Source organism: Amphibalanus amphitrite, unplaced genomic scaffold (assembly GCF_019059575.1).
Source record: "Amphibalanus amphitrite isolate SeventyFive unplaced genomic scaffold, NRLGWU_Aamphi_draft 000474F_arrow, whole genome shotgun sequence".
NCBI lineage: Eukaryota > Metazoa > Arthropoda > Thecostraca > Balanomorpha > Balanidae > Amphibalanus > Amphibalanus amphitrite.
The window spans coordinates 41,059-67,509 of NW_024881968.1; the positions used below are offsets into that span (position 1 = coordinate 41,059).

The window sequence follows — 26,451 nt, forward strand, 5'->3', positions numbered from 1 at the left end:
TCTGCTTTTGCCTCCACCACTACCCCTACCCCTACCACTACCCCTACCCCTACCCCTACCCCTACCCCTACCACTACCACTACCCCTACCACTACCCCTACCACTACCCCTACCCCTACCACTACCCCTACCCCTACCCCTACCACTACCCCTACCCCTACCCCTACACCTACCACACATCTACCCCTACCCCTACCACTACTACTACCCATACTACTCCCCTACCCCTACCCTAACCCCTACCACTACCCCTACTTCTACCCCTACCACTACCCCTACCCCTACCCCTGCTACTACTCCTACCACTACCCCTACCCCTACCACTACCCCTACCCCTACTACTACCCCTACCACTACCCCTACCACTACCCCTACCACTACCCCTACCCCTACCTCCTACCACTACCACTACCCATGCCTCTACCCCTACCAATACCGCTAGGTCATGTCAGGTCACATAATAATTGGATCCAATCAGTACTAAAATATCAGATTTAAAGTGTTCCCCAACCCTGCCCCTATTCGTCCCATTCCATTACGCTTAATCGTATTTGTCGGAAATGGCGCTTTGTGGCATATGTGGCGCATTGCGACAAACGCGGCGCATTTTCACCCGGCGATTGAGCATGCATCCTGGCACCAAATTGTACCCGTATCGGACCATATTTTACAAAGTTGTGCGATTTGTGGCAAAAATGACGCCCTGTGACCAATGTGACGCATTGCGGCAAAGCGGTGCACTTTAAACTTGTATCATAAATTATTCTCATTGAATGAAAATCAACACATTCTCTCGCCACTTTTTATTCAAATTAAAAACTTGCCCATCCGCCAATGCGAGGCACCCGCCACCGATCGGCATGCATTTAGCTCACAAAGTTTGTCGACCCCGGCTCTCAATGAAGATATACGAACCGATCAAAATTTCATTGGCGTTCTTCCAGCGCGCCCCACGCGCGAACCGTGCACCCCAGCGAGTGGAAACCTAGAAAAGGCGCTGACCCGCTCTGTCACCTATAAGGTGTGCAAATTTCAACCCCCTACGATATACCGTCTGCCCTGTAGGCCGGCTAAATTGAACCCACTACACGGCGTGGCGGACAAACAGACAGACAGATGGATCCTGTTCAAATAGTAGTATAGATTACACTTTCAACCGACACAACGGCCTGTTACCTATAAGGAATGATTTACCTGGCATGTTCTTATTATATCACACAATTATAACTTCCAGTGTGCACCGCGTCCTCAAGCTCTTAAAACGCGTGTCAGCTTTGATGAATTCTGGATAAAGTTTGAGATAAAATGGCAAAACATCAATGTCGGCATTCCCCGTAGATAATTTCTCCCATTTTCGGCTTTCCCCGCAGTCCGGGGCAACGCCGAAAAAGTCACTTCTTTGATATTTTTAGTTTGTGCGCTTAACGGTATGCGAATTCATCAAATGCGCCTGGTATGTTTGAAAGGCAAAAGACTGGCCTCTCGAATGACGCCAACAAGAATAGCTTATGTTGTCTACCTTGCGTGCTACGGGCGTCAGAAAAAAAGTCTTCGGCGTTCCCCCAACTTCCCCTATTCAGGTTACCCAAAATAGTTAATAGCATCCACAAGTTTATGATAAATGATCTTGATCATTGATCACCTGACCTTAACTATTGTGCTCTAATATCAGGCTAATGCTGCCACGTTACATTTCCTTTAGGTCAGAACATAAAACCACGGGGTACTACCCCACCCCATGGCCATGCTGAGCTGTGCAGCCCTATCGACTCGGCTGCTCGACCCTGGGTCTCCGCTATGCCCGTCCCCTGTTGCTAGGCGCGGTCCGGGTCTCCGCAGCTGAGGTGGTGCCGCCGAGCGCGTGCGTTCAGCAGAGGCACGCAGTTCAAGGTCATCCGCGGGACGAGGCCGCGGGCGATCGATGGCAACGCGCAGGGGCGGTCTCAGGGTGATAAAGTAGGGAGGGAATAAGGTAAGGAGAGGCGGCCTCAGGGAAACAAACTAGGGGGTGTGAATAAAGAAGCGGTGGGGAAGGAGCTCAGGGCAACCAATATGGGGGAGTTATGTGTTCAAGGGCTCAACCGTGTATGACAAGTGAGTAGATATAATATCATTCGAGACAAATATAATGTTACCGTTTAATGTTTATTTCCTTTCGCTACAAATGCCTCACGTTATTGACGTAACAAATTTATTATTTAAATCAATATTTGAATAAAGATGTGTCAACGAAATTTCGGTTATCCTGTTTACCTTGGGAAAATGTAAAAAACGAGCCAGAGCTCGAAAAGTTTTATTTAAAAGTTTCTATCAGCCTTGGTGTTTACGAATTGCGAGCACATGCACGCGTTAAACTACAGCTGATCTAAAGCGAACATCTTGTAGTAGGAACACTGCAAATGGGATAAAGATAACGGTGTAGAATCTCGTTCCGACACATTTAACAGCCCCCATTATATATCACGACACAGACGGAAGGACCGCTGACCGTTTTATTGCAGGACGTAAACAAAGGCTGTTGCGTCACCGGTTATTGATCGGCGTGCAAGTGATGTGACCCTGACCTCGACAACGTCGCCACCCGTCCCACCCCGTCCGCAGCTCGTATAGCCATCAGAGGATACTATTTCTCGAAACTTATTACTGAAACTAGCGAACCGTTTTTTTTTCTTTGAGAATGCCGACGAGTCTAATTCAGTTTCGTGTCAAACGAGCTTTCCGGAAGCTCTTATATAACAGGTCACTGACGACACGCTCGAAATGCATACGAGTGGCGTCTGACTCCGCAGTTAACACCTTCAGCTCTCCCATTGACACCTGATGAATCCAGATATCAAGCTAACTAGTAAAGCAAAGCCATGTTGGCCTAACTGTCTTGTAATGGCTTTGCCGTAAAACCTTTCCCCTCGTCAACACAGTGTTTTTAGAATGTGCGACTCGCGAAAGCTTGAAACGCGGTCCGCTACCTAAACATTGTTTTTATTACAACTACTTGTATGTTGTTATTTTTGTGACCGATATATCAACATTCACGTACACAATTTATCATACCATGTCGGGTATAGCTAACATGCACTATTGAAGCCTAAAAACACCTGCCTAGTGCCTACTCACCTTGGCTTATCCGTGTTGGCAGCCGGTGAGCTCCCTCTCACCAGCTCACGCACCGGTCGGTGAGCTCACCACTTCTCACTCCTCACTCCTCCTCACAATAACACGGTGAGCTGTTGGCAGCACCCGTATCTCTCACAGTCCGCTCACCACACCCCGACGAGTCGCCTCGCCGTCCAGCCGACGCCAGCGACGATCGATCCTACGCGGCCGCCATGACAGTTCCAGGCGCCTCGGGGCATTCTGCTTCCGTGCGGCGAGATGGCGCGGTGTGTGGCTTCGGTTTGGGCTAGTGTCGGCTCAAAGTCATGGCAACAGGTATTAGAGGAAGAATGTTTGGCCAGCTGTCTGCTAGGAGGTGGGTGATTTTATTCGTTAATTGTTTTTGTAGCAAGGATTGGAGTGACATCTAGTGGCTAGATAGTGAAACTCGATCTACATAATGCAGGCACATGCGCGACAAAGATATTAATGCGCCGGCCATTTGAAAAATCTTACATAATTAAATGAATACTTCTACCGGCGCAGGTTAACAAATATGTAGATCATGTTTATTTTCCCAACTATTTTCTTCGCAATAAATTTCCGTTTTGTGTGTAGCTTTCTTCACATTGCAAGTTTTGCAAGAAAGGGATTGCAATAGGATTAATTGATATAATTAATGGTCAATTATATGTATTGGGACCGGATGACTTGTGGCTCCAATACATACTTCATTTTGCAGAAAGACGACATTTGAGGAAGGAAGAAGACAATAATCAAGTTGCATTTTTTATTTGCGTCTAGGACTAATATATTCTTTGTACTGCATGATAAGCAGTGTCATTCAACATGACATCGTTTCAAAAGGGAGCGTCAACAGTTATTTGAACATCTACGTAACAACAAAACAGTCAACAAATAACAAGTTTGCGAACTGCATTGGTAACAAGTTAACAACGACGACTGGTCAACTTAAAAACTGAATAACAACGCGTGTAACAAACAACAACCCCGAAACGCAAAACAGCGACATTAGCTTTACGCATTTAATTTAAACAGAAGGTGAACAGCTTTCTGTCCAAAGTTGCCAGAACAATGTCTGCCGCGCCCACCCCAACCCTTCAACTAAAATCCCACGCAGTTCAATCCACCTTGTGGATTCTGTCAGGATTATTCACTGAGCAATAATACGTCATACGCATTACACTCAGTGTCCTTATATTAACCTGATCCTGTACCCCCATCCCGACATTAGATTCGAATGAAGCAAATCCGACATAAACTATCGAGTCGCCCCTATGCCTGTTGAGCTAGATGTTGAATTGGACCATCTCGACATCACCTGTCGAGTATGAACACCCCGACATCATCTGTCGAATATGAACACCCCGACATCACCTGTCGAATTGACCATCCCGACGGCTCTCACATTGCACCGCTCCCCTAACTACCTAGCTGTCGAACTGAACGGATCCGGGCGCCACCAAGGTGAACAGGGACACGGGACAGGCGCTGTAGGTCGCGCTGCAGTCGTTGCCGAGCAGGCCGTGCTCCTCGGCCTCCAGGTACACCTTCAGATCGTCGTGGTGGCCGTTCGTGTGACGAGGCCTGCGGAGGGGAGATAGAACATTGGTCAATGAAGGGGTAGGGGAGGGTTCATGAGGGCTATCTTTTGTGTTGCGCGACATGTGAGGAGATAGACAAGCGGTTAGTGGAAAGGGAGGGGCGGTTCATGAAGGGCCATCGTTATAATAGTTTTTTCTTTTTTTAGTTCGCCGTCACGTTATCATATGACGCGGCATGTGGAGGGGATAGATAGACCATCGCTCAGTGCAGGGCAGGACAGTTCAATAAAGGTCGCCGTTAGTGTGGTATAGTCTTTCGAGGAACAAGGTCAATGGCCATTTCAGAGCTTCTTCACATGGGTCTTAGGTGGAGGCTACGCCTTCGGTCAGTCCAAGGGGAGGGCAGCTCATAGAGGTTAGCGTCAGTGTGGTGACATGTCAGAAAGTGAGGCAAGGATAGGGGATTAGTTCCTTTCTGGGGTAGTTCTTACTCCACCTGCTTTGATAGGAAAATAAAAATTAAAAGGTTTATTCCTAGGGTTCTCCCAAATTTAGCCGACTTTTCACGGGAATTAATGGACATAGTTTGAAAGACACCAAATTCTCATTAAGTTAGACGACCAGCGAAACTCGTAACTGTTGCGCCGTCCGTATGCAAATTCGCTCAGCCAGTGCCCCGTTTCGGGTCGGTCCATCTCGTTTCACATTCTCCTAGGTCAGTGTGCAGAAAGGGTGACTGGTCAGTTTGCAGAGAGCTGCCCCAGTTCCGGGCACATAAAGGGTCACTGCCCTGAGCGCCACGAGCAGGGCGTCAGAATTAATTCAGAGATCCAACGGGTTACGGTTCGCCGCGTATTGAGTTATGTAAAAGACGTGTAGGGTGCATCGTGAGTGAGATCACTGGATATTAAGACTGGCCAAGACAGGCGGCATTCACTACCACCGACATATCGAGATTAAGTGCAAATACGTGACGAGAGTTGGACGACTCAGACCGGCAGTGACTGAAGGATGCAGCTTTTGAGACGCCTGGACATGAGGAATGGCAAGGGTGTGCCGAGAGAGCTACCTGTTAAAGAAAACATGAATACAGTCTCCGAGCTGACTTGATTTTCGCCCATCAGTAAAATTCACAACTGCCGGTCAGCCGTGCAAGAATGTGAATTTATTTGAAAGGCTCAGCATGAATGTTGACCCACATTTCAACTGGCAAAAGTCCACAACTTTCGCGCAGTGACCCTTTGACAATGCGTCGCTTGTATCGTAATCCTGAATTAGATAGGCATAAGCACTGAAGTTGCCGGGTCACCGGATAAATCTCCGTTCGTAAAATGCTGATACCTTTTAGAGAGCGATGAATTAATATACAGGCAGGAACTAATTTTCATCTCGTCATTCACGATTTTTCATTCCAAAATCGCTCATTAGACTAAAGTTAAACATTGGTCACTTATCAGCTGTGAAAGGATATTCCCGAAATCAAATATCACTTTCACCCAGGGGTCCAAACACACACAGGTGGCCGCATCTGAACACATCTGAAAGCGCCTTACGTTTGTCTCCATTCTTTTACCCACGACTAAACACCGCTCTATATGCAGAGCTGCGTCCACAGGCAGGGACTCCGCCTCCTTACGTTACTGAGAGAGATACAGAGAAAAAGACAGAGGGAGATGTAGGGAGACGCGGGCTATACATCAGCCCTGCGCGCCGGCCGGGGCCGTCTCCGATACAAATCACGGCGCCACTTTCCCCTCGGTGACTGGGTGGGGGAGGGAAGAGGTCACATAATGTCCCGGAAGTTAGACGGGACGTACGAGCCCACGAAGAAATTATTTAAAAGCCATCCCTCTAAAGCATTGTAATGCCACATCTTAACCGTATGTAGATGTCCGTTGAATCACGATGACCATATAGATCTGGTTCGCCTGAAGAAGGGACGGACAGTAAATTATACCCACGGGTAGATATCGCAGCCAAGCCACTTACACCAGCGCCATGTTGAGCAGCTCTCCGACGACTCCGTCGTAAACTAGAGGTGTGGCAGTGACCTCACAGATGGCGCGCAGGAGGCAGGACCGGCCGTCTAGACCCATACTGGAATCAGAGCAGGGAAGGACCGTCAGACAATGGTTACAGTCCGCGGGTCAGTAAACGGTCAACAGCTGTACCTACAGTTGCTTATTAGCGGTGAGCGGTTTCGAGGAAATGTCTGGAAGTCGTTTGGAGAAGATGTTGTGGAGTTATTTTTGACACCGAAAGACCTTCAAGTTAAGAACCAAGAAATTCGATTAGGATCATGACATTGCCACTGCGGAAAAAATAAAAGACCACATGAAAATGGCCACAAGAAACACATTCATCTTCAAGCAAGGTCCACGAACAGATCATCTAGTAGGTACAGCCTTCCCGACGCCCCATCCAGCTTCTGACAAACTCACATGGAGAAGACGTTCTCGAGTCCCTTGTAGATCATCTTCTTGTCGCGCACCATCCTCTTGTTGCGGTGGTGGACCATGCGCTTGCTGCGGTGGCTGTGCAGCACAAAGTCGGTCTCTCCGGCCACCTCCCTGTTGAGGGCGTCGTAGGGGGAGTGGTGGTAGCCCAGCTGACGGCGGTCGTGGTGCTCCTCCTCCTCCTCCTCCTCCGGGAAACGGTAGAGGAACTCCGACTCAAACACCAGATCCAGCTCTGTGGGATAGGTGGGGGAGGTGTCAGAACATCAGAGTCAGCTCTCCGGGAAACGGTAGAACTCTGACTCAAACACCAGATCCAGCTCTGTGGGGAACGAGTGGGGGAGTGTCAGAACATCAGTGCCAGCTCTCTGGGAAACGGTAGAGGAACTTTGACTCGAACACCAGATCCAGCTCTGAGGGAACGGGTGGGGAGGGAGGGTGTCAGAATGAGACACAAAAGGTTCACCTCCGTAGGGAACATATAGCGGTAGTGTCAGAACGCGACGCTCGAGGTCCAGTTTTGTTTGGGTTAACGGGAGAGGAGGATGTCAACAGACAAAACGCGTGATCCAGCTATGCCTACAGTTACTAAAAGAATGATGTGACACCAGTGACAGTGTCAAAACACAACGAACAATGCCCAGTTCTGTTAGGACGGATGGTGTTTTACTGACGGTGGAAATGTGTCACAGATCTCGACAGGATGTTGTGTGTACCTATAACATGTCATCTGCATTTTGATGTGACTGACTGTAAATAGGTGCGATTTCATAGCCACCTCCTCCCGCTTTGCCCCTAATTCCGCCGTGTCTACACCTCCCAGAAGCGTGTATCTGTCAGTTAGCGCTCTCTCCGTCCAAACACCAATACATCACGGCTGCCGACTCATCACCTCCAGTGGGCGATAAATATTCATCTCCGGGCCTCCTCTGCAGAGGGCCGGCGGGAGGCCGCGGCCGCGCGTGGCACTGGCTCCTCCCGCCCGGCAACAGGCACCCGCCCGGCGGTCACCACGTGACGCTGGCAGTGCCGGTGGAAAGTGGCGCCGTGATTGTATCGGAGACGGCCCGGCCGGCGCGCAGGGCTGATGTATAGCCCGCGTCTCCCTACATCTCCCTCTGTCTCTTTCTCTGTCTCTCCGTAACGTGGCACGTGTCTCCAAAGCTGACGCAGCTGGTGTTTGGTGCGGCCAGAAAAGAGTGGCAACAACAAACTTTCAGATGTGTTTAGATGCGACTGCCTTTTTATGTTTGTACTTGTCCAAGAGAGTGATAAATGGCGTCTACGGTGATTTACACGTTCCAGGGGTTTCAGATAGTGTCGAAGAGTGGAATACAAACACAGAAATGCTTCGGTATATCGCTGACGTTTGACAGAAGCGACAAACACCAAGCCTTATTTACTCTGCCTCCCGCTGATTAGTCCTTATTTACTCTTATTAGTCTCTGCCTCCCGCTGTCAACTCCTACCGCTTCATTTCGTCCCTTCTAAAACAGCATTTCCTTCTCTCACCCTTCATTTTGCCGTTAGCCTTCCCACTGGGCAACCAGCCAGCAAAAGCCTATGTCATTGCCCTCCTCCCCAGCCCCTGATCTATCTACCTGTACCCTGCACCCCCGTTTCTGACCTATCCTCCCTGACCCATCCTCTCCTTTAACCTCCTCTCCCCTCTTCCTACACTCCTCCTCTTCTCCCCACCCCTCTCTTCTATTTATCCGTACCTTCCTCCTCGTCCTCTCCCTGGTAGAGCAGCCAGCCGAAGCGGGGCGCCAGCGACAGGATGGCGCCCCTGGGTACCGCCAGGCTGAGGTCCTCCAGGACCGTGGTGCGACGAGAACGGTTCAGCAGCGCTCCGGAGTCGTGGACGACGTCCAGCGGTTCAATATCCAGCATCGGGGCCCTGGGGGTGTAGGAGTCAGAGTCAGAGTCAGAGCCAGTCAGAGTCAGAGTCAGAGTCACTAAAACAGCATCAGAGCTCTGGGGACACAGGTATTGGAGTCAGAGTCAGTGTCACTAAAACAACATCGTGGCCCTGGGGACACTGTGTCAGATTGAGTCAGAGTCAGAGTCAGTGTCACTAAAACAACATCGGGGCCCTGGGGACACAGGTGTCAGTGTCAGAGGCGGAGTCAACAACACAGCGTCGGGCCGTGGGGACACGGTGTCAGTGTCAGTGTCAAAGTCAGTGTCAAGTAACAGTATATCAGGGACAAGCCACACCGGATAGAGCAGACGCCTTATTTCATGCACCTTATTTTTGATACGGTTTTGATTTCTGATTTAACCCTCGCCCGTATAGGGGGGGGGGGGGTCGAACGGACCCCCCCTCGGTTTTTCGCAAATAACTCGCGTAAAAAGCGGCCGATCGCGACGAAACTTTCAGTACCCTCGCGCTAATCAATTTTACACCTACCCTGAAATTTATTTTCATGACCCTGACCCTAATGACCTTTGACCTGTGACCTACTTTTCAAGATCATGTTTGGCCGGAATCGCGATTCGGCGTATGTCGGCTCGCATTAGCCGCGCGTTTGCAGTTTTTCCGTGGTTTTAAGCGTTCAAACATAGGATATGATGTTGCTCCCATGCATTAGGGTGGGTGTCAAGGTCACCGGAAGGTCAGGTCAGGTCATTGACCTTTGATGATCTCGGTTCACTTTTTCGAGTTTTACATGTTTCTAGGCCAGTTTTTGGAGCTGAATTCGAATTTAGCAACCATATGAACATTTACGAAGTAGTTTTGGCACCTTCGTAACATGTTACGAAGCTGTCAGAGGCGGTTGCCACCTACTACGAATACCCTTACTGGTTGACCTGGCCTGACCTGACCCGACCTGGCCTAAATGCATGAAGACATCACCTGTGATCAAAACTAACATGATATTCGTGATCAGCACCCCGAAAAACCCCATAGCAGCCACGCTTTACGACTTTCTAACAGGTCCCGATTTTCCCGACTTTTGGGTCATTGACCTGACCTGGAAGGTCAACCGATAAGCTAGGACCTTAACCCGCGCACCGACGGGGGTCTGCGCCAACTTCGCACCGACGGGGGGGGGGGCGGATGACCGCCCCCCCTGAGATCTCGAGAACGACGCAAGATAGCGACAAGCGGTAAACGGCATCGAATACGCACGGCCAAGATCTACAATTTTTACTAAGGTCATTTTCAGGTCAGGTCAAAGATGACGTCACAGGGGTCGAAAAAGTCAAAATGGCGGCGCTAGATATGGAGAGTTTTTCTCGAATAACTTTCGAATTAGTCAAGATAGGAACAAACTAAGGACATCATCGTGATCCTCTTGTCAATCCGCATCGAATGATATATATGGTGACCTCGAAAGGTCAAGGTCAAAGGTTGACCTCAGGTCACGTGACCTCGAGGTCATCATGTATATCATTCGATGCGTCTTGACGAGCTGAACACAATGAGACCATCCACGCGTCTGTATCTTGTTCCTGTACGGAGTTATTGGCCAAAAACCTTTGGTGACCTTTGATGACGTCACATGGCCTCACAGCTGCCCAACAGCAAAACAGACCTCAAGGTAGTGAAGGTTGATCGTATATGAAGTCATGTATGGTATATGGGGCCATTCCGACCCGTTTTAGTGGTAAAAACAGGGAGTTGATTTTTCCCCCATTGACTTATAATGGGGAGGTCGCGAAATTGACCTGACCTTAGGTCACCGATATCAAAATTCCGAGATAAACAAATTGTAGCTACTAATGACCTAATAATATCCTGCGACTTTCAAAGGCCTCTGACATCTACTGTAGCTCTGGCACGGTGACAAAGTTGCAAAAAAGTGACTTGAGGTTGGGTCATTCAAAGTGACCTGGTGACCTGACCTTAAAAGATAGGAGGTTCAAACTTGCACACCATGTGTAAAATTGATGAGGTTATAGTCATACCAAATTTCGCGGCGCTACGCGCCGCGGTTTTCCCGCTATTCGCGAAAAACCTCAGGGGGGCGGATATCCGCCCCCCCGTCGGTGCGCGGGTTAAAATTGGGTATCATCGGCTTCCTCTCGTCACGGGCAACACGCTCGTTTTTTTTTCCGCGAAGCTCTAGCTCGATCAGGGGCGAAACGGCAAGGGGATCCAACGGACCCCCCCCCTTTATACGTTCGCGGCTGGAAAAAAAAACACCAATACGGGCGAGGGTTAATACGTTATTTGTGCTATAAAACTTCTTGTGATACGTTTTCACGCAAAACAAGTGGTATGTAGGGGAAGTTGGGGGAACGCCGAATACTTTTTTTCTGACGCCCGTAGCACACAAGGTAGACAACATACGCTATTCTTGTTGGCGTCATTCGAGAGGCCAGTCTTTTGCCTTTCAAACATACCAGGCGCATTTGATGAATTCGCATACCGTTAAGCGCACAAACTAAAAATATCAAAGAAGTGACTTTTTCGGCGTTGCCCCGGACTGCGGGGAAAGCCGAAAATGGGAGAAATGATCTACGAGGAATGCCGACATTGATGTTTTGCCATTTTATCTCAAACTTTATCCAGAATTCATCAAAGCTGACACACGTTTCAAGAGCTTGAGGACGCGGTGCACACTGGAAGTTATAATTGTGTGATATAATAAGAAAATGCCAGGTAAATCATTCCTTATAGGTAACAGGCCGTTGTGTCGGTTGAAAGTGTAACTTGTGTGACTAAAAATACGCGTTGCTATTCTACAGCAGTAAAGTCCACGTAGCGTGCTTTTAACACGTGCGTAATCGCACGTTTTCGGCATTACCCCAGCCAGCCATACTTTCATTTGCAGGCCCATAACTTTTCAACGTGCTGTATAAATTTCAAATAGGCAGCACACTTATGCAAAGACATGCTAAAGATTACTTGACCGAATTGGCCAGACAAACGGTAGCATAATGAGTAAAAAATGCAGCTTCAAAGGCGCATGTAGTACAAGGGAAACGTACCTTGAAAACGCTCTTGGCGCCCTCACAGTCGAAGTATTCCGAATGACGACTCGTAACAAACATGCGATAATTGTAGTCACTTAAGCTTCAGAGCATCACTGACAGGTGGCATCCATGTCTTACGGTTTTCGAAATATCTCGAATTTCGGCTTTGCCCCAACTCCGGCATTGCCCCAACTTCCCCTAGTAAAGAGCAAGTAGCATACGAATATATTCAAGAAGCAATTACATATAAATAAGCGGACCGGTTTCGTCTATCCAAGACTTCTTCAGCGCTTTTTCAGAAGTCTTGGATAGAGGAAACCGGACCGCTTATTTATGTGTAATTGCTTCTTGAATATATACACACCTATCCGTGCTTCTATCCTCAGGATACTGAAATCCTTCTCCTCCAAGCCGCAACCCCCCTCCGGGCTGGACAGGCAACTTTATCTCATGCGGGCTGCTCCCTTGGAGCGGCGCCGCTGCTCCTGAGGGAGCGCACCCCGTAGCCGGGTGCAGTGAGTGCCTTGGGGCTGGGTGGCCTGTCCTCTGGACGGGCTCAGCCCCGGCGACTCACTAGGGTGCCTGCCCAGACCAATGTCTCCCCCTAATTCCTATCATCCTTCCGGCTCTGCAATGGTCTTGTCGACCGAAAGGGCCTAACCCAACAAAACAAAAACAAAAATTGAATATATTCGTATGTTACTTGCTCTTTACTACATACCTGTCCAATATATCTAAAACAAGTGGTATAACAGCTCAGGGACGTGCAAAAGCTGAGGCAAGGCCAAGGTCACCGCTGAAGTTACTCAACACCGACCCGCACCGCTTCGCTTCTCCCACCCTTTGTTTGTGACCGATATTCTTTACTGTAAGTCTTATGATTTTCTCTCAGAGCTGTTGCTGAAGTCAATGTTTTCTTTGAAAATCCAACAAATTTAGCAGATGAAACCAATAAATCAACAAATCATAGGTGCCATCGCTTCATTGCAATATTCACTATAACCTTTTTCGAATTGTCCACTTTAACCACTAGTGCTTTTTAGAACCTACGTTCATGACGCAAAACTCATTCGCAGGCCGCAGGGTCCTAAAAATTGCTACGAGATAGCCCGCTACTGATGCCTGAAATACGCCTCCTAAATTGCCTGAGAATTAGCTTGGCATGCGGAGACTTTAAGCGCACCAGTTCTTACAACATTTAATTAAGGCTCACAAATACCAACAGAGCCGCGCCCGCGACCCGCCGTCAGAGCGGCTCCATCGGAGCTCAGCGCGTGTGGAATGTGGCGCGACCTAGATCGTTTCCAGTCCACATATTTTACGAGGATGTGCCATTAGGCCCGAGGCCGCGAGGGCAGGAGAGGACGTTACACAACCGGGAGCACTTTTACTTTTACTGGTGGACACAACGTGCGTAGACGGAGACCCGGCTCTGGGGAAGGACACAGAGGTCTTCTGGAGGTTTGACGTCGGTCCTAGCTACAACGTTTGTTTTTACTTTAATCCTGGACGGGGCCCGGCCAATAACAATTTTGGATGGAGCATTGGGGACCTGGAGTCGGCAGATACGCTTGCGTATCCACTATCCACCAAATTCCAGTGTAACCAAGGGATGTGTAAAGATTTTTGTTGCATTTCCGATGCGTTTACGGTAAATTGCCGAAAAGAATTGATGAAGTACCGCCGCCATTGAAGATCTTGTAAATGGCGTAAATGGCTGAGCTCGACAGTCGACACCTGGTAAAACTGGGACGTGGAGCGCCGATACGCCAACTGATGGGACAGAGCGACGGCATGAAACGCACACACTGGCAAAGGGTGGACTGCGGACTCTGCACTTGTGCAGGTTAACCTAATTAACGACGAAGAGGCAGAGGGTTAACAGGAGTAACGTACGATCTATCTCTACGGTAATAAGCGCGATCTGCGGAGACTATTCCACTGCTTTGTGGACCCAGCTACTCACAAGGTGTGCACGCTGCTCTCCGCCGCCGCTGCCGCAGCCAGCAATAACACCGCCGCCATCCGGCAGACCGTTCCGAGCCGCTCCATGTCTCACGCTGCTGCGGGGACCGTCCGTCCTCTCAGTCCTCTCCGCAGTGTCCTCCGAGCTGCACACGTGTTCCTCCGAGGCCGGGTGGCTGACGTCTGACTGCCCCGGTCACAGAGCCGAGCCGCCCCGGGACGGAGAGAGGACGGGGAGCGGGGCAGAGCGGGGAGCGGTCACGGGACAGCCGCTGGTCCCCAGGCGGGTCTGTTGGTCCTCGGACCGAACGGGGCGTGACCACCGCCGGTCCGGAGTGACGCAAACACAAACAGCTTCAGTTAGACAGCCACCGCGACAGTATCTAGTTACATATAGTCAAATTCTTCGTAGGGCTTCCTGAACAATTCGTACAAAGCTGATTGTTCCACTATTCTGCAACCCAAAGAATTTATGTTCCTACAAATGTTTATCTTCAAATGAATGAATCTGTTTATGTTTTTGCATGCCTTTTTAGGCCACCGTTCTATTCACCTATTAAAAAGTCAAATTTTGGCTGACTGCTAAACATCATAAGGATAAGATAAGACAGAGAGTTACAAACGCAAAAACAAGTGAAAAATTAAAAACTTGGTGATTGCATACCGTTTTTTTTGCCCTCCAAGTCCAAGTAATAGACAATTATCAACACCTTTCCAGTTCAAAGATAAAAACACAGAGGGTTAAATTCGGTTTTCCCGGAACACAGGGCATAACCTTCACCCGGATGGGGAGAGGGGAGCGTTTTTGGCCACACCTACCAGTTCTTTGCACGTTCTTTGCATGTGTAAAGAAAACCGCAGCGTGTAGTACCGCGAGATTGGTATAGCCTATATGATGCGTCAATTTCGCATCTTGTGTTGCATCTTTTGACCCCAGGTCACAAAAAGTCAGCTCGTCAAAAGTCGTTCAAGTGTCAGTCAGCCATTTGACCGTGAGACTTTTTCTCGCCACCGGTCACCAGGGTTGGCAGTGTGTGGGACCGCGGCGATCAGCCAGTGAAGCGGCTAACGCTTCACGGCAGCCTCAGCTCACAGTTCCCACATTACTATTGTTATCTCCCTCTGACCACATTACTATTGTGGTCAGAGGGAGAATGGATGGGATCAACAGTTCGGCTCAGATTGTAATAGACGGCTTAGACTGGCAGCGGCTCCCTCAGATATTACGCGCATAAAGATATGTGTAAAGCTGAAAATGTGTAATTAGTATCCAAAGAAGACATTAAAAGTGCGAATTTGTTTTCGCTTAGGCATTTATACTTTTACCAATACTTCCTCGCCTTTAGCTTAAGTTGGAACTACTTAGCTTAAGTTGGGCATATTATGTAAGTATATCAATTTTGAGGTATGTTTTTGTAGTGTATTTTAGCGCTGCCATTGGTCACAACGGCCTATTTCTAGCCAGTCCGACTCACAAATCAGTCTCAAATAACTGCCAGCACTATGGCATATTCTGAGTAGTCTCTCTGTTAGGTATGTTGATTTATTTAAAACTTTGCGTAGAATCTTGACGGGTTTAACTAGGTCGCTTAGTTTTTAAAAGTCAGATTGTGTCTACATTTCTGCATGGCAAGAAGCACTGTATAATGTACAGCCAGACTCGCGTCTGAGAGGAACCCATTGCCGACAGCGTTTCCTTGGTGACAGCCGGTGAACAATGTCACAGTGTGACAGCTACTGCCAGCTGGCTGATCCGGTCTACCTATGTGACAAGTTGTTGTCCGTCCTTCTCCAAGTGACAGTTCAGGTGACAGTTCAGGTGACAGTCCTGGTGACAGCTCTGAGTTCAGCTGACAGTGAGCTCTGTAGTCTGTATCCCACCCTCGGTGACAGTCCTGATGACAGTCATGGTGACAGTGCAGGTGACAGTCCTGAGTTCAGCTGACAGTGAGCTCTGCATCCCCGCCCTCGGTGACAGTTCAGGTGACAGTAATTTCTGTCAGTATCCCACCCTGGGTGACACTCTCACGTCCCATTCAAGATGTGACACTCCCAAGTGGCCAGCTCTGTGGGTCAGCCCCTATCGCCCCATCAGTACCACCGCCGCCGCCGCCGCTCGGACCGGGGCGGGCGGGGCGGACTGGGTCTCAGGCCCGGTATGGGGTCAGCCAAGGGATACCATCTGGTCACACTGTCGCAGCAGAACGTCCCAGACACCCGGACAACGCGCTGACCCACTAACGGAGACCCAGAGCAGCCGAGTGGCTGAAATATACCCGGAATCATAAAAAAACGAGACGATACCAACAGATTTCTGGGATATCTTTGGAAGTAATTGTTTAAATTGTAAGTTTTTAGGGAAAAGAATTGAAACAATTTGAAAAAAGATGTCTTCGGTTTCTGAACAGCGTTGAGGTCACTTAGCAACATTATTTTTATTCATTTTTTCCTCACCAATATCCTACAAAACAGTCTGAGAGACTGCTTATTGACTTTTTACAGAAGATAGGGTTTTGTCTCGTAAACACAAACATGTTGCCTAACAGTGCTATAGCATTTCAACATTGAAATTGAGCCGGGATTAACTCGCAAGTCTCACACCCTGACCACAGCCAACCTTGCGCAGGCTACACCGTGCATCCGTACATATGTACAACTTTAACACCGACTCAGTAAGGTTCAGTGCTAGCATTTCTCGGCTTCAATAAGCCTAGCGATTCAGCCCTGCCCCATTCATCCTTCTCCACGCGGCCCGCACCGCGACAACGGTATAAGTTCACTCCTGCAATACATCACTCTAGCAGCGTCGTTTGTAAGTCGCGCGTTACCAAACCCGGCCTATCACTACCTGCACGCCAATAACCAGGTGAATCACATTAGGGGGTAACGCTCTGCGCGCGGGTCCGCCCGGAACGCTGACATACTATCGTAGGTCACCGGCCTGCCTCAGAGGACGCGCCGCTCCCCGCCCGGCAGACAGTAGTGCCCGAGCTGCATGCTGTTGACCCGCTCCGGGTCCGGCAGTGGAGTATGGAGATGGGTTCGCGGTACGACGGAGACAACTCTGTGGTTCACAGAGAGATGGGGTCAGGTGGGAGGGGACAGGCAGTTCCGCACGGAGACAGGGTGGGGACTTACGGAGACGGGTCAATGCTATACGGATACGGAAGCAGGGAGGGAAGTTACGCAGAGAGGTGGCGACCTATGGAGGCGAGACGAGGACCTATGGAAAACGAGACAAATACGGATACAAACAGTGCCGTAAGGGAACGAAACCATATAAATAGACAGAAACGGGACACCGGACAGGCCTATAAAGAACAGAGCTGTACAGAGACGAATCTTCGCTCATCGCCAGACAAAGACTGGCACAGTATGAGGGCTCGTGTCGATCGGAGCGCACAGTGTGACTCGGAGACAGGTCTTTTGTGCCGTAAGAAAAGGGGTCGCGACGGGGGTATATACAGGGTGATCGAAAAAAAGTGTCACCCCTAATTTAAAAGCCATATAACTCGCGATTGGTTGGTCGTACGACTTTGCGCCAGGTAGCATTTGAAAGAGCATACAATTTCCTTTCGAATGGATGTAAATATGCATGGTTTATGCCGCAAACGAAGATGTAGCTATTCAAAAAGTATGTTAAGGACGCAATTTGTCGTGTTCAAAAGTTTGGTTGTGCAAATTTGTAAGTTTTTGACAGAGTTTTTGATCTGACAGCTCACGTGACAGCTCACGTGAGCATTTTTCTTGACTGTCCCATGGTTACCGCTGCATAAGATTGATAATCCGGTAGTGCAGGTTGTCGCAATGTTTCGCTAGTTACCGGCGAATTTGTGAATAATGAGGCCGCATGTTTGCAAGGAAGATCTGATAAGGTCTTCCTTGTCTAAGGTCAGCTGAGAAACGAGTCTAAGGTCAGCTGAGAAACAGTCTGCAGTGAACAGCATACACTCCATGTGTAATGTGTAAGGTGTGTGTCATGTTGAGTTACGATACTCATTGTTCTCGTTCAGCGGTGTCCGATCCCGTTCGGTGAATTTCGTTTCACGTGAAAGCCGCACATTGACTGGTTTTTGAGCCCATGGGGACATGATTTGGAATAGAAAACAATCATGAATACATTCAATTGAAAAGAAATTGCCTGCTCTTTCCGATGCTGCCTGGCGCGAAGTCATCCGACCTACCAGTCGCGAGTTATGTGGATTTTAAGTTAGGGGTGACACTTTTTTCGATCACCCTGTAGAGCTCCACGGGAATTGGTGCAGAATGCATAAAATGCTTCACCGGCTCCTCGATTTGAGACATTCACCGTACCCTAATCATATTTATTCAGCGTGCGACAACAAGAAAACATTAATACGTATAAGACGTGAGCTGAGCAAGAAACGGCAGAGGAACGGCAGAGTGGGTCAACATGACAAGGCTATGAGGAAAGGGTGTGCTTGAAACGCGCAGAGTACGTGTAGTGTGTACGTACGTGAGTACGTGATACCAGAGTATGGTTTTTGGAATATGATATGTGATTGAGGATATCATTAGATGATAAGAAACAAGTGTATGACAAAGCCTGCACTGTTCTCTCTCCTCTCTCTCTCTCTCTCCCTCTCTCTCTCTCTCTCTCTCTCTCTCTCTCTCTCTCTCTCTCTCTCTCTCTCTCTCTCTCCATCTCCCACTATCCAACCCCATCGCGGCACAACACCACCCATCTCATTAGCCCCTTACTCTGAGTACACCTGCACCGTATTAATGGCCACGGATTGACGCGATAACTGCGCCCATCTCTCGTCGATGGCTCCTATACATTGACGTCAGAGACTGGCCATTAATTCAGCGCCGCCACCTATTATCGGTGTGAGGTCCTCCGTGTGACGTCATCAGAGGTGGGTTTCTCTATCACGTGACCCGTGGAAGGGAATCGTTCCGAGTGGTAACTGGTAACGGATGGGAACGGTCCCATCGCCTTATATGTGGACAGGGTGACGGCGCACATATTCGTCTGCTCTTTGCGCTTATTTGTCTGTCTCGATAATCCAGCTCAGAACGACTGGCTCTATTCTTTGATCATATGTGTCTGTATGTTCTTTGGATGATTTTAGATGTTTTTCACATATCATCTGCTAACAATTGCGATAAAGTAACGGTTTTGTTGGAGTACTTGTTAGGCGATTAAATGGTGGTATACGAATTGTCACGCAAATTTCCTGTCAGCTCTAAGTTATCCGCAGAAACAAGGGTCTCAGCGATGCTCTTAACTACTTGCGACCTAAACAATGTCCTTAATTGCTCGAGCGGCCACGACTGACCACCGGTAAAAATTACCACACTTCCCAGCCCATGCCACCACGCGAGTATCCGTGGAATCCTGACGTGCCGTGCCTCCTCTCTCGTGTCGAATTAATCCGACGGCGTGGGACGGTCACTTTCCCACTGTGAATGGGACCGCCCCCGGGGAGCGGGGTTCATCTGTCCCCGTACAGTCCGTCCGGACCGGTCCGGTCCGGTCCGGTCCTGGTCGGGTCTGGTCCTGGTCCGTCCTTGGTTCTACTCACACACAAACTCACACCGGGAGAAAGGCAGGGGTGGTGTGTAGCCTGAGTCGGGGTGTTCTAAAGGAGGGGGCAACAGATCCCATGCTGTCACTGTTAAAATGTTTCTGTTGCACATATAGTAAATGCTAAAACTGTTATTTTACCGAAAGCAAGGAGTTAATTTTAATGTTTTTGTCTTCTGCCTGTTCTTCTCGTCTGATCTTTTGGTTTCAGCTGCTCAAAATATTGATGTGCGATTAAAGATCGACCTGTAACTGAAGCCGTTCTGGTTAGCTGGCTAGCTCCCTCACCTTTGATGGCTCATGTCAGTGATTTTATGTTCAGTATTTTACGCCGTTAGGTACATTTAATTGGATTTTTTCTCAAACGTTCACCGTTAGATATCAATGTCGTAATCATATCGACACATGTTTTTATTCACTTGTCATAAAAAACACAATTACTGTATCCGCCGAATCAGGGAGCGGCGATTGATTTCTAATTAATGCGTCCACCAATCGGCGCCGGCCAGTGACACCCAGAGTCTCTGCCCTCCTCTGGCCTGGAGAGAAACCCCGGCCCGGGTACTATTTTTAGCCACACCACCCACCGAATTCATGTTGGCTGCGCGCGTTATGAGTCTGCCGAACAGGCGAGCTACAGTGACTTCAGGATTGATTCCTGAGGCCGCTGGCGAAGGTAGAATAAAAAAAAAACAATGATACCCGTAAATTGGTATCATACGAGTATGAGGCTTCAAAAACGTCATACCTAAACGCTATTAGGAGCAGCGCTCGAAAATCCTGCAATTTTTTCTTAAAGGCCGTGATGCTTAGGCATTGTGCCACTCACGACAGTGGACGAGCGAGCCCTCTTATTTCATGTAAAACTTTTACGCGAAAAGTTTTACGCGAAAAAACTCATCGAAAATATTGGCAATATTTTCGATCAGTTTTTTTTCTCGGTACCCATACTTCAAGACGAAGATACCCTGCCTCAGCGGAACTCGATCCACACATGGAGTGCTGCCGTCTACGGAGTGTCACTTTAGCTGGTGGTGCCACCTGGGTACGGTGCAGGTTGTCGGACCTTCCTCAGGTCTTGTGCCACTAACAGTTCAGCGTCTTTTCACTATTCATTAAAAGTCAAAACGTTTACAAAAGCACGTATTGATCGGTCATGCTTGCCTTGTTATATTCGGACGTTTATTGAATGAATTATGCGTGGTTCACACCGGATCCGTAATGACGCCGTAACCGTTACGGACGTAATGAGCTAGAGATTTCTCAAGATTCCCCAAGCATTGCGACTTTTGTAGACGAAGTTGAAATGTGGCAACCAGTCGCCGTAAACTGGCAGCGTCCACCGTACTCGTTACGGAACGTAACAGAAGTTGGGAATATATATTCCCGACCGGGGCTGGGAAAATGCGTTTTATTCACCGAGGTTTTTGTGCGGAGGACCGAGTGCCGGTAGGCACGAGGTCCGTAGCCAAAAACCGAGGTGAATAAAACTGCATTTTCACAGCTCAAGGTTGGGAAGAGATTTACCACATGCCGTACCGGCGCAATAGTTAATATCATATTCATTTGATATTTTACACTTTAATCTTAATATTGTGTTAATATTATACCTATCAATACTATGTTCATATTTATAGTCACCGTGATTATTATTTTTTGTTTTTCATTATTAGGCTGCGTTGAGTATGAAAGATGAAATTCCTACTTCCCCCTTATTTAGGGTTTGAAAAGGCTGAGGATGAAGATGGTGAAGCGCCAGAAGTTAGAATAAAGATATGGAGTCCAGCAGGAGTGAGGAAACCGTGATGAAAACTAAAAATTGGGTGAAACGCTGAACCAAACGCGTCTTGGATCCCAGCTGGAACAATATCAAATGTTTCATTGTGGCACGTTAAGATGCTTCACGCATTTAAATTGTTCGTTTTTTTTTTTTGCGTGCATTATGTAGAAATAATTATTATTCCGAACATGTTCTGCAGCAATAAATGCATTGGCATTGGAACGATAACCTTGTTTAGTTGAATTACGTTGACAGCAAAAGTATGTAAACACGCAGTCACTCACTTTTGCTGTTGCTGTTAGTGAACACACAATTCGTAAATATCTTCTTTGAAATTGGTTCTTCCGCTCAGAATATTCAGTAAAACTTTGTCTGGGAAAATCAAAAAGCCCTAGGGCCGAATCGTTTCCCAAATACCTTCAACATTAGCCGAGGCGGGCCGAAGCCATTTCCCAAATGCACGTGCTAATGTTAAAGGGATATCTCGGCATGTGGTAAAATTGAACTTTTCGGCTCGACCGGCCGCCGTAATGACTTTTATCGACATGTATCTCCAAAACGGTTTGACTGTTTGATGAGCGGTCTTCTTTGGGGAGGGGCTGCATCCTTTCTACCCTGAACTGTGCTATTGATATCACTCATGAGTGCCTGTTACAGCACGTGTCACGTGCGACGAGAGAGGTTCCAAAAGAGCTCGTCATACCATAACTCGGGAACGGCTGAATGGAAACGGTTCAATATTTGTTTGTTGTTTTGGCTGGGTGCACACTACACATCCCGTGACCTTAGGACGATTTCGAATTACCTCAGCGCGTGCGCACGTGCGCACCCCTTTTTCACATCTCGGGATTGGCTGTGCCAATCGCGCCCATATTTGGTATGCTGAATGATATCATGTTTATATGCAAATTGCACAGGTTGACAAAAGCATTGATCTGCACGTGCGCACGTGCGTGCCCCTTTTTCATATCTGGGGATCGGCTGGGCCGATCGCGTTCATATTTGGTGTGCTGAATGACACCATGTACGGCTCTCCAGTAAAAGTCTTGTTGGTTTTGCTTTTTCGGACATATCTGGTCCTATATAATGTTCAAATGCATAAGTATCAACCCGAATTATGTGTATGCACATTTACCACGAGACTGTGAAATTGCATCGTTGTATGCCAAATACTTTCCGAGATATTCACCAAAAACCTCATTTTCTGCCGTTTGGGGTATTCTGGCCGCAATCTTCCTGGGGTCGCCTATGACATCAGTAGAGCCATCTAACGAGAGGAACGCGGAAACACAGAATCATGAATGAATCGAGTGCGTAGTAAACGGTGTATGAAAGGGAGACTCGGCAGAGGCTATCCGGGTGGCCGGCGCGCGGTGCGCCCTCAGGCATCGGCCGACCCTTCGGACCGCGTGGGGTCAGAGGTCGCGCTCGGGAAGTCTCGGCTCTGGGTTTTAGCGCTGTGCAGTCAGGAAGGGAGCATAGGATAGCGCTAGCCCGACTGACTAGCATCTCGGCTGATTCGTGTGGGGTGAAGGGAGCACAGAACGGGATGGTGGCTAGTGGTGGATGATGGGATGGTGGTTAGGTTAGTGCGTACTGCGTAGAACGTAGCTGAACATGCATTTTTTTTAATCGCAAACAACATGCAGCATATAATGTGCGGGATTATGCCAGAACTCATACAAAAAGGAAATAACATTTCGGCCGAGGGCGTGGATGAGTCCCGTGACAAAGCATGACAATGCTGCCAAAATCGGGATGCTTTTTTGCCCCATTTTTTTTTTACCCCTAACATGCAGCGCTTGATCCGAACTTAGAGGTCCCCGACTGACCTTAGACCTTAAAATCGCACCCAGCCGGTGCGCCACCTTTTCTTCAGGGGCGCTCTTCTTGGTTGTATCTGTTCTTACCAATAACTAAAGCAAATCGAATGTATAATAAAAAAGGCATACCTCAAACACAGTTTTATTCACATCTCCTCGTGTGCATACTTGTTTTGAACTATACCTTCTCGCACCATAATATATCACTTCAGTGCTTAATCCTCAACGGAATTTTGGGTTTTCTGCATATACCCCGCCCGAGGGGGGGGGGGGCGATTACGACCCTCTCCGTCTTTTTGCCCCTAATTGAGCTAGCGCCTTGCGGATGAAACTGAGTGGGTGCGTCGTATGAGATGCAGCAACTGGACCCGAGTTGAATGTCTCAGGTCAACCGATTAACTCTGAGGTCAGTATAAGTGCTGGCCAAGTCGCGGGATCGGTTTTTGGTAAACAACTTTACCATAAGTGGTTACAGAGCCAAGACAATGGCACCATCGAGTTTTGCATGCTCAAGCGCGTCGAATAGTATACGCTTTGTGTGACCTCTGAAGCCCTGCATGCTCGGTTGACTCTACAAAAAGGAAATAACATTTCGGCCGAGGGCGTGGATGAGTCCCGTGACAAAGCATGACAATGCTGCCAAAATCGGGATGCTTTTTTGCCCCATTTTTTTTTTTACCCCTAACATGCAGCGCTTGATCCGAACTTAGAGGTCCCCGACTGACCTTAGACCTTAAAATCGCACCCAGCCGGTGCGCCACCTTTTCTTCAGGGGCGCTCTTCTTGGTTGTATCTGTTCTTACCAATAACTAAAGCAAATCGAATGTATAATAAAAAAGGCATACCTCAAACACAGTTTTATTCACATCTCCTCGTGTGCATACTTGTTTTGAACTATACCTTCTCGCACCATAATATATCACTTCAGTGCTTAATCCTCAACGGAATTTTGGGTTTTCTGCATATACCCCGCCCGAGGGGGGGGGGGGGCGATTACGACCCTCTCCGTCTTTTTGCCCCTAATTGAGCTAGCGCCTTGCGGATGAAACTGAGTGGGTGCGTCGTATGAGATGCAGCAACTGGACCCGAGTTGAATGTCTCAGGTCAACCGATTAACTCTGAGGTCAGTATAAGTGCTGGCCAAGTCGCGGGATCGGTTTTTGGTAAACAACTTTACCATAAGTGGTTACAGAGCCAAGACAATGGCACCATCGAGTTTTGCATGCTCAAGCGCGTCGAATAGTATACGCTTTGTGTGACCTCTGAAGCCCTGCATGCTCGGTTGACTCGCCAACACAGCTGTTGTTCCGCTCTCAGTCTGTATTTAGCGGTTTCCTGAGAAAACAAAAACACAATAAGCAGGGCACATAACTTCTAAACACATGTGTAGGCAATACAATCGCCGGCAGTACATATCTATAAACGGGGGAGGGGGCGACGAATCGTGAGGCCCAACAGAAAACTATTTACGAGTGCTCATTGGCATCACAAACAACTCGGTCAAACGAAAACAATACATCCATCAATGAACAATTGTAACAAATAATTGTAAACAATAGGTCAGCCGCTATCGCCGCCGATCATAGCTGCGGCAGATTTGACGCAGTCCCACACGCAGCAATCCAACTGCCATCTAGCGACTGAGACAGACAACATGTCTAGATGTCGCCACCGAACGCTCAACAACGAGTTTAATGGCATAAAAGGCACCTTAATATAACGAAGATATTACCCACAGGTTTACCCATTAAGTAACTATAAAGTACAAATTAACTTCGAACTCACCAACGAGTACCACTTCCTGGCTTGAGAGGTCCTGACCACCTTCGACGTAACGGGGCAGCCACCCGCGCAGAACGGCCTCCCAGACAACAGAGGCGGACCCGGCGATCCAGTCTTGGGCTCTTCCGACACTGCAACCTGCTCCGGCGCCTCGGAGGCGCTGCAATTCAGCACGACCAACAACAAAGAAGTGCGCCCACTGCAGACCCAGACTCCAGCGCTGCAGCGGGAGCCCGCACCGCCGAGACGCGCCGGCAGCTCTGACCCAACTCCGGCCCAGCTCCGCCCCGGGCCAGACTGTCAGGAGCGAGCTCAGGGGCGAACTTGAAAGCGGCCAGCTGCACCCTCTCGTCCACAGCACCACTCCCTCACGGACCAGACAGGCGAGACCGCCTCTGCCGGGGCCACGAGCCGGCGCCACCCAGCCAATGCGGTCGGTCTCCCAGCAGACGCCAGGGGCGTGTATATAATTCCAGCGAGCGGAGGGGGCAGCTATCGGGACTAAACTAAATTAACATAACCACCACCCGCTGCGGTCACACCCTCCCCTTTGAACCTTTCCAGGTTCAAGAAACGATAGCTGCAGCGATGAACCGATTGTAGCAGCACTTAACTTATAACTAACTTAACTAGCTTAACATACTTGTTCTCAGTTGCATTTACTCAGATGCTTCAACAAGGAGAATGAGCTTTGATATGGGACGTTTAATCAGCTTGCCTCTCGACATGATCTCTGCGCTCCGGGTGAGTCCATACCCACTGAGCTTGGGTTGAATGACTCTTCACAGGGGCTGGCTCATGAACCTGGTGAAGCATGGCATTTATATCGCCCATGAAGGCCACCTCTTCCTGACGAAAGCGAACGAGTACGTCAATAAGCGGTGTGCAAAGCGACGGACCCTGATAAACTTGTCATTCAGCGAGACGCCTCTGAACGAGCTTGAGCAGTCGAAAACCACACGAAGTTTTTCCTTCTTTCCAAACACCCCGTGATGAGGTAGGTAATTCACCAGTCCGTCAGCTCTGTCCAGTTCTTCTTCAGGCACCCTTTCTGCATAGTCCTTCCTTGCCATGTCCTCAATCACTTCACGATACTGGTCAGCGAAGCCTTCGTTTTGAAGCCCTTTTTTGAGTCCCTGTAGCCTCCTCAAGCATGCTTCCCGGTTGTCCGGCAAGACTGTGTCCCCACTCTTCAGAGGTATAGGTAGCTCGTAGTGTCCACTGTCCATCCTAGCTTCCTTCTCAACCTTCTTCATCCATCTGTGGTCCTCCACTGACCATCCCCGCTCTTCCGATGCGGGGTTCGCTTCTGACTGGGGTCCTTGAACCTCAACTTTGATTCGGTTCGCTGTAGCCCTGATTTCCGTCCATTTGTGATGACGTACCGGACCGTTCACCACCCAACCAAGTCGCGTCCTGACGGCATACGGACCGTTGTCTCTGCTGTGAATGAAGTCGATCGGTTCGAGTGCTTCTGGTACATTCACTCCCACCAATATTCCAATGTCTG

General features: G+C 48.8%; 2 protein-coding genes across 3 annotated transcripts in view; both read right to left on the reverse strand.

Moving 5' to 3' along the window:
• Positions 1–3,277, reverse strand: part of LOC122392195 (inactive rhomboid protein 1-like) — a 29,446-nt gene extending 26,169 nt beyond the window's left edge. The window contains exon 1 of the mRNA XM_043386797.1: positions 3,115–3,277. The gene's annotated coding sequence lies outside the window, so the exon portion shown is untranslated. The remainder of the gene's footprint in view (positions 1–3,114) is intronic.
• Positions 3,278–3,869: 592 nt separating this feature from the next.
• LOC122392204 lies at positions 3,870–26,451 on the reverse strand. 2 transcript variants are annotated; one of them, XM_043386815.1, is made up of 5 exons: positions 24,945–26,451; positions 8,836–9,014; positions 7,100–7,349; positions 6,648–6,755; positions 3,870–4,701 (listed from the first exon to the last, which is right to left on the reverse strand). In XM_043386815.1, the coding sequence occupies exons 2-5, from the start codon at positions 9,005–9,007 to the stop codon at positions 4,545–4,547; spliced, it is 687 nt and encodes a 228-aa protein (XP_043242750.1). In that variant the 5' UTR covers positions 9,008–9,014; positions 24,945–26,451; the 3' UTR covers positions 3,870–4,544. The 2 variants fall into 2 exon arrangements, with proteins under 2 accessions (XP_043242750.1, XP_043242749.1); XM_043386814.1 differs by lacking the exon at positions 24,945–26,451 and adding an exon at positions 14,007–14,306.